Consider the following 14,383-nt stretch of genomic DNA (forward strand, 5'->3'; position numbering starts at 1 on the left):
GGGAAAGACTAGTGAAAAGCTAGAGATGGAAAATACAAATAAAAAGAAGGGTTGCCCCGGCCAGTGTTGCTCAATGGTAGAGCATCAACCCATGAACCAGAAGATTTGATTCGATTCCTGGTCAGGGCACATGTCCAGGTTACAGGCTTAATCACCCTAGAGGGTGTGCAGGAGGCAGCTGATTGATGTTTCTATCTCTCCCTTCTCCCTTCCTCTCTCTGAAATCAATAAAAACATTTTTTAAACAATAAAATAAAACATTTTTTAAAAGGGAGAGTGTGGGTAGGAAATTTGCATTTAGTGAGCACCCACTGTTGCAGAGGTAGAGAAAGGTAATCTGCATGAAGTAGAAAATTTGGACACGAGTGTCAGTTTCAAATGGCTGCTTTGTGAATTTAATAGGGAGTCAGCATGAAATCTTTCTGTCCATGCTTCTCATTTATTCATGTATATTCCTGGCACAACTAAAACTGGTTACTACTCATGACACTTTCAGTGAGAAACCTACTGGTTTTATATTGTGGGTATAAATATATCTTTTTCTCTTATCATCCTACTAGATTAATTTCTTTGAGGGCAGAACTCATTACTTTTTTTTTCTTAGTTATCTACTACATATAGTGATGTTTAGCCTAAGTAATAATAATTGAAATAATTGAATTGTTCTTAAATGACGTTGAGTTCCAATCAATACTATCACTTTTTTATCCACTTCTCATCACACCGCTCTGAATGCTCTAAAAGACATTCACCTTAAATTTAAAATTCTGCAAACTATTCTTGGCCTTTAGCAGTCCCTGGTGCTGATTTTATTCTTACAATTCAGTGGGTCTTCCAGCCAGCCACAGAGTGATTTGTCACCATATAATGCTTCCTCTAATCTGTCATTTTCTGTAACTAAAATCAGTTGATTTTTTTTTCATGGAATATAAAGCTCTTTTTATCAAAGTATAGTTGACATACAGTGTTATTCATTTCAGGTGTATAACACAGTGAGATTTCACATTTATACACCTTACAAAGTGATCACCACAGAAAATCCACTATTCATCTGTCACCATACAAGGTTATTGTAATATTATTGACTGTATTTCCTATGTTGTACTTTAGGAACTCGGTAATGCTATAAGTTTGTACCTCTTAATCCTCTTCACCTTTTTGCCCATAAGCCCACTGCCTAACCCTCTATCTGTTTTTCTGTGTATGAGTCTGTTTGTTTTGGTTGTTCTTTTGTTTAGTTTTTTAGATTCCACACATAAATGAAATTATAAAAGTATTTGTTTCTCTATTTCACTTAGCATAAGTCCCTCTAGGTCTATCCATGTTGTCACAAATAGCAATACTTCATTCTTGTTCATGACAGAGTAATATTCCTCTATGTTTATATGTGTGTGTGATATGTATATGTATATATGTGTATATGTATATGTATGTATTCGCTTCTCCTTTATCCATTCACCTATTGAATAACACCTAAGGTGCTTCCAAATCTTGGCTATTGTAAATACTTCAGTGAACATAGAGGTGCATATTTTTTTTTTTTTCTTTATTGATTAACGTATCACATATTTGTCTTCAACGCCCCATTCCAATCCCCCCACCCCTCCCCATTCATTTCCCACCCTCCTATTGTCTTTGACCACTGGTTAGGTTCATACGTATGCACACAAGTCCTTTGGTTGATCTCTCCCTTTTATCCCCACCCTCCCTTTGAGGTCCAACAGTCTGACCTGACCCATGGCTCATCTCTGGGTCTGTTCTTGTTCATCTGTCTATGTTGTTCACCACTTCCCCCAGATGAGTGAGATCATGTCCTACTGGAAATATACTTATAAGAATCAAAAATGAGACAAGCTATAATCTTTATGCTGAAAGGCATATGAATCAGTCTGTAGTAAGTTTCTTTCTGGGCCAACAGTTCTTTTGAGACTTAATTTCAATGTCAAACAGTTCCTTATGTGTACATGTCAGCAATGATATTTCAGTTCTGGATAGTGGACAAATGGTGGTGATGCAGGTCTAACCCTCTCTGATTTGGTCCTGGGCATCCTGCAGTGATACACAGCTGCTGACTGCTAGCATATATCTTTTTAAATTTGTGTTTCATTTTCTTCAGAAAAGTACCCCGAAGTAGAATTGCTGGATCTTTCTTTGTCTCTTGTTATAGCCTTTGTTTTAAAGTTTATTTTGTCTGATATTTTAACACATTTTGTATTGACAACCAATCACTTTTACTTGATTCTTCTAGCTCAGTGGTCGGCAAACTCATTAGTCAACAGAGCCAAATATCAACAGTACAACGATTGACATTTCTTTTGAGAGCAAAATTTTTTAAACTTAAACTTCTAACGCCACTTGTTCAAAATAGACTCGCCCAGGCCGTAGTATTTTGTGGAAGAGCCACACTCAAGGGGCCAAAGAGCCGCATGTGACTCGCAAGCCGCAGTTTGCCGACCACAGTTCTAGACCACTCTAGCTGTGGCCTCATTCATTAACATAAATGCCTGCTTGTCTCTTGCTGAAGTCTAAATTCCGAAATGAGGTTTTGTTTCCAAAAGTTTCCCTTTAATGATAGCATATTTCACAGAATAGCTGCTAATTATAAGGAGGTCTTCCCTTCAGCCTGACTCTTACAGAAGACAATTCCAAATGTTCAAAAGCAAGGACAATTACAAATCCTTTTTTTGAAAGATGGCTGTAACAGGAATATGTTGTAAGGCAGTAACGATACGCCTGATGTTTCTCTGTAAAGCAGTGCTCTTCCTTCTGCACAGGCACTAAGAAAGGGAAGGTGTCATGTGTTTATAACACTACTTTAGCACACAATAGACTAACTTGAGTACAAAAGAGGCTTTAATCATTTGAAAGGGGCACAGATGTGAATGAAATTCAAGACGTTTTCATTCCAAATCCTGAAGTTGAATCACAACGCATTTTAAATGGTGCTGGAGGCTAGCAATCCAAACTTATAGATGAGAAAGCCGGAGGTTCATTTATTGCATAGGTTTTATTCTGAATTTATTTTATTGAGGCAAGATCCTGAGATGTAAAGGAACTTGGTTTGGGCGGGCTACCACATTTCAGATCCAAATGCAAGTAGAATACACCAGTTACCAATTTTTGTTATCAGCCTCAAAAATTGAAATTCCCCATTTAATTAAATGGGGAAATTAATAACTCATTCAAATCACAAAGGAGTATTGGATCCCATTTTTACTAGGTTAAATATAAGTTGATTTTCAAGTAGCACCAGTCCATTTACTTGTCATAATCTTGGGTTTATTAGATAACAGTTTGTTTCTCTTTTTTTCCTGTTTTCTTTCTCTAATCTCTGAGGACTAAAAGGCTATAATCATTCATGGAAATCAGCCTGATGGCCTTTGGCTTCTTCAGATTGCATCATAAATTCCCCCTCCCCTCTCTCCAGAGCATTCTACCTTAGGAGGAAAGTTTCATTTTCAGGGCAGTCTATCATTGTTGAGCCAGGCCAAGAGTCTGAGATCCATTCTGAGTCACCATGAATAGAACTCTAGTACTGGTTGGGCCCCAGGGAAACTGGTGGTTAAATACTCTGAGAATCTTTATCAGACAGGAAATGACAACTCATTAAAATACTAACCGTTAAGCCTGTTTAGATCACTGCCTAAAGGGGTAGGGAGAAAAATTTAACTCTGTATTGACTAAAATGTGTACATTTCTGAAAACAGAATTATTTATAAGACTGTTATCAAGAAAGAAAATTTCTAGTCCATCATGTTGCAGAAGTTCTGCCAAACTGTCATTGCCCCTTTTATACAAAAGATGTAGTGGGGGTGGGAAGAGAAGGGGCTTTTTATTTCATCCCTAAAAGTACATCCTAGAGGCACCATAATTGTACAATTTAGTCTCTTTAGGAGAAGAGTCATCAGTTAGCTTTTTTTTATTTAGGGCTCTTCTGTGCTCCTGAGCCAAATCTCGACAGAAGATTTTTCTGGAGTCAGAGGGTAAATTTGATGTTTTAATAGACTATAACAATCCTCAATCAAGGAAATCATAATTAGCAATACATTTAAAGTAATATTTAGCCCTGGCTGGTGTGTCTACACTTTGCTCCCAAAAGGTAAAAAATATTTTAAGGCTTAATTAGAAGACCAACTCAATGCAAGATTGTTAGGAAATAAAATATATATTTCTACAAAGATGTGAACTACCTGTCTCCTTTTCACTCATTCTTCTAATAGGAACTATGAAGAGGGCCTTTAAGAATCTGTAAAGTGCCCTAACTGGTTTGGCGCATAGAGCGTCAGCCTTCGGACTGAAGGATCCCGGGTTCAATTCTGTTCAAGGGCATATGCCTGGATTGCAGGCTCATTCCCCAGTAGAGACCATGCAGGAAGTAGCTGATCAAAGATTCTCATTGATGTTTCTATCTCTCCCTTCCTGTCTGAAATCAATAAAATAAAAAAATGTATTTTTAAAAACAAAACAACAAAAAATATAGAGAGATGATGCATTATAGAATTGTACACCTGAAACCTATATAATTTTATTAACCAATATCAACCCAATAAATTCAATAATTTTTTTAAAAATGAAGTGATAATTTAAGATTTTTTTCAACTTTATTGTATATTTTAAATTTGTTTTTGTGCACTTTACTTAAGTAACATAAGTATTATATACATACATCAAAAACATTTTTAAGCCGAAACCGGTTTGGCTCAGTGGATAGAGCGTCAGCCTGTGGACTGAAAGTTCCCGGGTTCAATTCTGGTCAACCTTGGTTGTGGGCACATCCCCGGTAGGGGGTGCAAGAGGCAGCTGGTCGATGTTTCTCTCTCATCGATGTTTCTAACTCTCTCCCTTCTTCTCGTAAAAAAATCAATAAAATACATTTTTTTAATTTAAAAAAAAAAACACTTTTTTAGACCATCGATCTAGCCTTCTTTGCCATTAAAAGCCACTATCAAAAAGTGCCAGTCATCATCGGTAGTCTGTGTTACGCTTTCTGAATTACAGCAGCGTGAGGATTGATTAAAGCCTCTCCTTCCTTTTTATACTATTCCTGCCTTGAATCTTATTCTAAAAGCATTTTCTCATATTTTTAAGATTTCAAAGGTTTAATCACATCTGAGTCCATTGATTTTCAGCCTTTTTTTTTTTTTTTATCTCATGGCGCATATAGACTAATTACTAAAATTCTGCAGCACACCAAAAAAATACGTTCTGTTTTTTTTCCAGTGGCTGGAGTGTTGACCGTTGGACTGAAGGGTCCCAGGTTCAATTCCCGTCAAGGGCACATACTTCAGTTGCAGGCTCAAGCCCCAGCCCAGTCAGTCGGGGCACACGTGGAAGGCAACCAGCCCATGTGCCTCTCTCATATCGATCTCTCTCCTTCTCTTCCTCCCTCCCTCTCTCTCTCTTATTTTTTTTTAAATATATATTTTATTGATTTTTTACAGAGAAGGAAGGGAGAGAGATAGAGAGCTAGAAACGTCGATGAGAGAGAAACATCGACCAGCTGCCTTCTGCACACCCCCAACAGGGGATGTGCCCGCAACCAATGCACATGCCCTTGCCCGGAATCGAACCTGGGACCCCTCAGTCCGCAGACTGATGCTCTACCACTGAGCCAAACCGGCTTCGGGTCCCTCCCTCTCTCTAAATATTGTATCAATGGGAAAATGTCTTCTAGTGAGGATTAATAACAACCAAAAAATAGATATAATTTTGACTCATTCACACTGGACAGCTATTGTTGTGTTGCTTGTCATTTTTTTATTTGACAATCTAAGGTTTAAAAGAGGTCAGTTCCCCTGACTTGACTGGTCATGTATTGCGTGTTTTAAAAATTCTTGCAGCACACCTGTGAAAATCGCTACCCTAGCCTAGACAGTATGATTCATCACCAGAGGTGTGTTACATAAGTTAGCCTCAAAGTACGTCACAGTGAACCAAAGGTAAAACACTATGGTGCCCACGCTTACTTCTAAGAAAGATAAAGGCTCATTACCCTACAGCCTTACTGGGAACCCATATCAGACAGCGTGTTTTCTGGAAAGCCAGTGAAACGTACATGATCACATTCATGCTAAAAGCTTCAAAAAAGTGGTTAAGAAAGGAACAAAGCCTGTACTAAATAAAAATTTACTTCATTAATTCCCATTTAATTCTCTTAGGCATTTCAACTGCTTAACTTTTATATAGGCCCCATGTAAAGAGAGCTAAATGATAAGACAAATCAATTTTTTAAGATCACGTTATTTCTGTGTTATTAAGCACTGTGCCCAATTTTACAATGACACATAGTAACAAAATACACACCTGGCTGGAAAAATCCAAACAGTCAGACTCAGGGTCAGGAAAATTTCAGTCTCCCAATAGCAGGTTCCAATGTGATGGCTATCTCTACGATGAAAAAGAGATGCAAAGTAAATCACATGGTGTGTTGCTCACTAGTATATCTGGTTAACCAGTTTGAGAGTTACACAGTTTGAAAGGAGTCTCTTGAAAACAGGAGGAATAATGAATTTTTGGAATGGGTGTGTGCTTAGAACTAACCAACAAATGAAAGGTTAAGCTTTGTGGGAAAACTAGAGTAATCACACCACTCACTCTCCATGCAGCTTCTGCCGATTGTGATCTTCCTCTGGAAGGTTTTCTGAGTTTTATGGATACAGAGACTAATGTAGACCTTCCTAATGGACTGATATGGGGAGAATTAAAAATACAGATTTCTGTCTCAGTGGTTGAGTATCAACCTATGAACTAGGAGGTCATGGTTCAATTCCCAGTCAGGGCAGATGCCAGAATTTGGGCTTGATCCCCAGTGTGGGGTGTGCAGGAGGCAGCTGATCAATGATTCTCTCTCATCACTGATATATCCCTCCTATCTCTCTCCCTCTCCCTTCCTCTCTGAAATCAATAAAAATATATTTTTAAAAATATATATAGATTTCTTATAGGATAAGTGATTTCCAGAAGCAGAGTCACATATGTATTAAAAACTGCAAAATTAATAGCTTTTGTTTGCATATTCAGTCAGGGCCCTTGACCGAATTTCGTGAAGAAGTTTGTCTTGTTTCTGTTGTAACACATCCTTAGGGATGTAAGGCACAGCAAAATACTGTTCCCACGAAACCACTTCCGAGCGCTGGGTGGTTTGGACTTCTGTGGTTTTCTCCTTTACTTTTGTCCTGGGCCTTTGCATTTTATTCGTTTTTTCATTTTTTGTTTTTTTGTTTTATTTTACTTTTCCTTTATTAAAATCCATAACAAAAGTTCAAAAACTGCCATCAGATTAATTTGTTGGAAATTTTGTTTTTAATGAGTTAATTAGCTGAAAAATGTGTGTGCCAGGAATATAAATTTCCAAGATATTAGTATCATATAGCTTTTCTACCCACCATGTTGAAGGTTTACAGAAAGAATAAGCAGATGAGATCGATTTTAGTGTTTCTTTTCTTTTTATTTTATTTACAGCTTCCTCTCAGAGAGAAATTGGCTATTTACAAGGCTAAGTGAAGCACATTTTAGTCCAACAGTTGACTGTGAAATAGGTCTGTGTGTTGCTTCTCCTTCTATTATATATTCTTCTGAATCACAGAACTGTAAGAACTTTGAATTTACTCAGCACACAAAGGACTTCCCGCTCGCTGTGGGCTGAGAGGAGAGCTCCCAGCCAGGTGCACAGGGTCTCTGAGTAACGGCTTTTGAGAGTGGCATTTAAGCTATTTCCTAAGCCAGCTACACAAACCACCCACCTGCCATGCAAGTCACTCCTCCAGCTGCCGCCCCACTCCCATGCATGCCTTAAACCAACCTTTAACCTTAAATGTCAGAATGGACTCTCACTTTTGTCTGCTGCTTGACTATAACTGGAAAGATGAAGCTGTAGGCTGGCATTAATATTTGTCTTAAATGCATGCTAATAGTGACAGCTGTGGTTTCATTTTTTGTCTAGTCCATTACTAAAATAGTTGTAGTGTTAAGAAAACTCTAGTATAAGAGTGCTTTGTATAAGCTGAGGCATCTGCTCTATGCCATGGTTTGTAGAGATAGAGAAATGAAAATAAAACTAAAATTTTGATTAATATATAAAATGAATTAAGAGGAACCTGATAATTGTTTATATAACACTTAAAACCAAAATATGTTAACTTTTTTTAAGTTTATTCAGATCATGTGGTATCTGTTCATGATAATGTTGATTAATATGTTGCAATGAAAACTTTTAATTTCTCTATTTTTAACTATTTTCCTAGTCTCTTATGAGAAACTGCAGCTCCCACCCCCCACCAACACCTCTCCAAAGCACTGTAATGCCATGGCAACTGGAGAAATTGATCTCAGTATCAGCCCAACATAGTTCCCCCCCACCCCAGGATAATTCTTTGAAAGTTATAAATATATAAAGACATATATTCTCTATCAGCTAAAGCAGATTTCCAATGGAAAATCATTTATCTTTTCAAACTCTTTTTTTTTTAATATATATTTTATTGATTTTTTTACAGAGAGGAAGAGAGAGGGATAGAGAGTTAGAAACATCGATGAGAGAGAGTCATCGACCAGCTGCCTCCTGCACACCCCCTACTGGGGATATGCCCGGAATCAAGGTACATGCCCTTGACCAGAATCGAACCTGGGACCCTTTGGTCCGCTGACTGACGCTCTATCCACTGAGCCAAACCGGTTTCGGCTATCTTTTCAAACTCTTTTGAAGGGGATTTAGAATGATTGCCAGGCCCTCCCTCATTTTCCTCAGAAACAAAAACAAATAGCATTTGGGTCGTGGTTCTTAATTTTCTCTGTAAATAATTACTTGACCCTGGAGCCCAAGTATGATTTGAGGCAAATTGTAAACCATATTGCCCTAACTGTTTTAACTCAGTGGATAGAGCATTGGCCTTCAGACTGAAAGGTCCCGGGTTCGATTCCAGTCAGGGGCATGTACCTTGGTTGCAGGCACTTCCCCAGTAGGGGGTGTACAGGAGGCAGCTGATCAATGTTTCTCTCCCATCAATGTTTCAAACTCTCTATCCCTCGCCCTTTCTCTCTATAAAAAAATCAATAAAATACGTTTTTTTAAAAAATTGAAAACCATATTTGTGCTCACTTCCATTCTGAAGGTAAAGGTCTGAAGGAAGACCAAGGCACACGTAATGGCCCAGCCAGTATGGCTCAGAGGTTGAGTGTTGACCTGTGAACCAAGAGGTCATAGGTTGGATTCCTGGTCAGGGCACATGCCCAGTGTGTGTGTGGGGGGGGGGGGGGGGGAGAATAAGGAGGCAATTGATGTTTCTATCTCTCTGTCCCTCTTTCCTCTCTCTCTAAGATCAATAAGGGCATACTAAAAATAATTTTGTAAAAAAGACACATGTAATGGAATCCAGCACCTGGTGGGCATCAAAAAGGGAATTTTCAAGCCATTTCTTATACACCTAGCTGTTTAATAAATTAGCATACAATCATTTCAGCTTTTCTAAATGAAAGAGGTTTTTTCACATTTAAAAAAAATTAATGGCTTGACTATGCTATCCTTGGGTATTTAAAATAATGACATAGGTATTAAGTGTGAATGATTCGATATCTGAAGGAAATGTCTTGTAAATCTGCAGTCCTCAAAGCCAGTCTTTGTGTATTTCACTAGAATTGTTCTCTTTTATATTCATGTAGTTTGTTTCAAGTGTACATGGTGAGGTATTTGCATTCCCGTATGCATTATAGAAAGAATTACCCAAGGAAAATCTCTCTTCTGAAGAGAAAGTTTGTAAGTACTATTGTTGCCCCTTCTAGTCAGAATCAGCAGTGATAACTGAGCAGGAACATAGCTCAGACTCAGCTCTGCTGGTTTATCCCACAGTGCGAGGCCACTTGAAAGTAATGAGTGGACACATGATACAACATACAATGCTGCGGTATGGAGTCATATCCCTTCAGCCTATGTGATTTTAGTAACCAGTGTCACCCCAATAAACTCAGCTTTTAAAGTCAGTGAGAGAGATGGACTGTAGGCTAGGAGACTTCGCCCTTCCCCATCTCAGAGTGGGTCTCCTGGCTAACCAGTGCAGCCGCAGCCGCTGCCGCATCTGTCCTTTCAGGGTTCGTTTACCCCTCCTCCGGCATCCCCCCACCAACCCTCTCCTTCCAGTTCCTTTGGAATGGGTCTCTGTACCCAAAAAAATAAGTATTGATTTGTAAATTCTTTTGTTCCCAAATCGGTGTGTGTGTGTGTGTGTGTGTGTAATCCCCATAATGATTTTAAGTCTCTTGTGGGCATGGATTACCTCTCCCCCTGGCCTGGCCCCCCACCCCTGAGCACCAATTACAGGGTTGGACACAAATAAAGACTTCATTAAGTGTTTGGTGGTTTATAATTAAAAGGATTAAAGAAAGGTGTCAGCCAGGAGTTAAATATTTGTTAGCTTCTGGTAAATATAATAGCAAAAAAAATTATCTTCCTTTATTCCTCTGCTTTTTATTACAGAAAGCAGCAACTGGATTGTTCTAGAAATTAGGTGGAGTTGAATGAATAGTTGCTGAAAAGGGAGTGCCTCAGGCACATGTTGAAATGTATTTTGCTGGCCCCGGAAAGGGATTGGGTGCAATTACCTTTTAGCCTATAAGACTGATGGGAAAATAAAGGGGCAGAAAACAGCTGTTTGGTTTTCTAAGTTGCCCCAAGTTACCATTTTAAAACGCGCCTGCAAGCATTTCTAAAACGGGAGTCCGCGGTTACAGTCACCAAACCGGTCTGACTGCACTGCCCCCCTTCCGCTGGGTGCGGGGGCTCCGGGAACATAGAGTTATCAGCGATCACTGTCCCGACCTTCGGAGAACAAGCTGGTTAGTAATGTGCCGCAGTTTCTGTGCAAACCGGCTCCCACAAACCAGGGAGTGATTCAAGGTTCAGAGTTCCTTCTTTGTTCTCTGTTAATCACTGACTTCTGACTGTGGGAGGTGCCTCCCAGATTTGCGAATGCATTCTTTTTGGGCAGGGATGACGCACAGATTGTCCTAATAAGGACTTAGATTGGGAAAGCACCGCCCCCTCTGAGAAGATGGGACAAGTCCGAGAGAGGGCGGGCGTTTTCTTTTTCAACTGGGGATGACACAAGCATAAGTCATTTCCTTATTAATCGGTTCAAACCAGTTCTTACAGGAACTGGTGGTGATAAATGTGGGACTTCTCAGAAGTCATTCATTTTATTCTTTGTGCCACACCAGTGAGCAGCCCCCGAGCTGGCCTCTCTCCGAGGATGAACTCTGCTGCTGGAAGCCAGGAGCTGGGCTCCTGCTCCCTCCCAGGCTTGGTGGTGGAGAGATTTTTCTCCTTTATGGGGCTGGTAAAGAGTTCTCAGGACCTCACCAGCTCTGCTGATAGTTTTTCTTTTTTTTCTTTTTTCTTTCTACCAATCCCTGCTTTTTGAATCCAGGCGGTGAGTGGATTTTTCCTTAACATTTTTCCTTCTTTTCTTCCCAAATGTACCTTTTTCCTTGGGGTGTTGTCCCCGCCTCCAGTGCTGTCCCCGGCATAGGTCCGTCTCTGCAGAAGCCATTCCAGGAATACCTGGAGGCACAGCGACAGAAGCTTCACCACAGAAGTGAAATGGGCGCCCCACAGGTGAGACCCCTGCTCCCCGCTCTCCCCGTGCCGGCTGGCATCGCACTCTCGGGCTCACTGCTCAGGCACAAGTGGAGTGAGGTTTTCCTCCAGACCTTGAGGCTCCAAGGACTCGACTGGGAAATTTGTCCAAATCAAAGCATGTAACTTCTGTTTTGTACATCTCCCAAAGTCAAGGGCAGGGCTAGTGGAGAACAGTAGATCTGTTATGTAGAATGAGTTATTGCCTTGATCTCAAATTATTTATTAGCAAGTATACTTTCTGAATGGACTTAAACGTTGACATTCAGAGCTTAACAAAACTGAGGTCACCGGAGCATCTCCCTTCGTTTTTGCACTATTTTTCTTTTCAGAGGTGGGAAAGTAATCATTTTTTAATAAACCGAGGCTCTTCCTGAACATAAAACCTTTAATTTAAACTAAGCCGTTTCTGTGAGTAGTGCTGTGACATAGGGAAACGACCGGAAGAGATGAGTAAGCAGCAGCCCCCCGGTGGGAAACTTGAAGGAAGCAGAGCGGGGTTGTTTAGGTGGTTTGGTTGATTGGTTTTTAAGACTCTTTATGCGGCCCTGTGCTGCCCTCAGTTGACCGAACATGATTTCAGAAATTGATAACATTTATGTTTTAAAAGCTGCTCCCAATCCTGGAACAAGAATATCTAACTCTTTTGGCACCGCCCTGTACAAGTGTCTGCAGACTTCGTTCTTATGTAGGATGGGAGGAGGGATGGCCTCACAGCCGCCCGTTCTGAACCATTTGCATCAACATGGATTTTATAGCCACCAGAGTGACATCTTACTAAAGGGGCCCACATGTCTCATTTCAGGGCAGCAGAGATGAGGTTTTTCATCTTTAATTGTTTAGAGTTTCTAGGCTCTAGGCTCCCACGGTCTCATTATTCTTCCTAAAACATTGCAGATGACCCCCGTGTTACTGCTGAGATGATGAAGTGTCTCCTGTGCTTACTCTGCGCTTCTTCCCGCAGGGAGAAAACTGGTTGTCCTGGATGTTCGAGAAGCTGGTGATTGCGATGGTGTGTTACTTCATCCTATCCATCATTAACTCCATGGCCCAGAGTTATGCCAAAAGGATCCAGCAGCGGATAAAGTCAGAGGAGAAAACTAAATAAGCAGGAAATGTGTTTAACGGCAGGAACTAGAATGGCTGGGTTCTGCCTTAATTGGGAGGACTCAAAACCAGGCGAAAAACTTCCCTTTTCCGTCCTGTTTCAATTTAACTTTTTCCCCCTGAAAACAGTTTAGTCCGTATTTTGCACTGACATACTTTTCCTTTGTGTGTTAAGGTAAGGTGTCCATCCTCGATTCAATTCAAGTTGTGTTTTATGAGGGTGGATTGGGATGTTCAGCAGCAAACTTAACAGAAACGGGCCTTCTATTTGTTACTTTCAAAAGGCCCACGTAGTACAGTTAAAGAATTCCAGACACCACGAAAAAAGTTCTAAGTATGTTAACTGTGTCAAGCTTTTTAAGCTTGTCACAACTGCTTTGTTTTTCTAAATCATCAAAATGTATATAAATATTAGATGAAATAACAGTCTTGCATGTCTATCATGGTTCAATTTAATATGCCATCCTGCCCAGCCCTTCCTCTCCCACCTCCCAAAAAGAAGGCCGTTTTCTGATGCGTCGCACACCCGTTGGGAAATTGATCTTTAAAATTTTGAGACAGTGTAAGGAAAATCTGGTTGGTGTCTCACAGATGAGCTGACACCATTTTTTATTCTGTATATTTAGAATGAAGTCGTGAAAAAATCTTTATAAAGACCTCTTTGATCATTCCAAAATTGTGTTTGTTTTCTTGAGCGTTTTGATTTTTTTACTTCCTAGTAGCTTCTACCAGCTGAATGGCAGCCTTGCCAAATTCACCCACAACCATCATTTCTTAAGCCTTCGTTTGTTTGTGTGGAAAGAGACAGCACCCATTTTTGTTGCTGGAATTGGACAGCTAGCTGTACCCTGGTGGGACGGTGCCGGAGGACGATGTCATGAGCAGATTTCTTGGATTGTGAAAGCAGTAGAGAGGGTTGTATGCACGTCAACACGGGAGAGAGAAATGACTCGTTAAAAAAAAAAAAAAAAACTACACTTTTCTCGGGTGTTCATTTTAGTTCAGAATGTACTCTGTTTTAACAGAAATTTTCTTTTATGTGTAACTTGATTTTATTGTCCTTTTCAGTTTTGTGCTTACGTGTTTTTCTTTCGGGATGTTTCAAGTTGAACTTGATCGTTTTGTTTTGCTTGAGAGGGAAATAAACCATTTCACTTTCTTCCTTCAGGACAGTTGGTGCTGACCTTACATTGAGAATAGAATTGGGTTTAAATCCACAGGCCAGCAGTGCCCGATTTGCTTGATCCAATCCTGCCTGCCTGCCTGCTTGTTTTGCTCCCGTCGTGACATCTCCATGGCCGTACCACCTTGTCGGGTAGCTTATCAGACTGATGTTGACTGTTGAATCGCATGGCAACAGCAGTCGATGGGCTGTCTGACATTTTGGTATCTTTCATCTGACCATCCATATCAAATGTTCCCATTCAGACATTACCCAAGATCATGGTTAATGATAAAAAACAAAAACCTCTGTCCTTAACGTTCAGTGGCACTTTGAGTCTTTTATGCCATGGTATTGCATAGTCGGAAGGATTTCATGGGGAAATTGGGATCGTGTCCATGACCACAGCTCAGTAAAAGCCTAAGCCGCCTGCCTGTGGGTTTTGAAAAGGTTATTGATCATTTTTTTTTCCATCCAGGGACTCCTGG

The 14,383-nt window shown here is 40.1% G+C and overlaps 1 protein-coding gene across 2 annotated transcripts in view; it reads left to right on the forward strand.

The window, feature by feature from the left end:
* Window positions 1–13,409, forward strand: part of VMP1 (vacuole membrane protein 1) — a 99,564-nt gene extending 86,155 nt beyond the window's left edge. For both annotated transcript variants that reach the window (XM_036451481.2, XM_045586377.1), the window contains 2 exons: window positions 11,503–11,605; window positions 12,591–13,409. In XM_036451481.2, the coding sequence (XP_036307374.1) occupies window positions 11,503–11,605; window positions 12,591–12,734 (247 nt within the window). In that variant the 3' untranslated portion in view covers window positions 12,735–13,409. The remainder of the gene's footprint in view (window positions 1–11,502; window positions 11,606–12,590) is intronic.
* Window positions 13,410–14,383: the final 974 nt, after the last annotated feature.

The sequence above is a fragment of the Pipistrellus kuhlii genome, unplaced genomic scaffold (assembly GCF_014108245.1).
Source record: "Pipistrellus kuhlii isolate mPipKuh1 unplaced genomic scaffold, mPipKuh1.p scaffold_m20_p_22, whole genome shotgun sequence".
Classification (NCBI taxonomy): Eukaryota; Metazoa; Chordata; class Mammalia; order Chiroptera; family Vespertilionidae; genus Pipistrellus; species Pipistrellus kuhlii.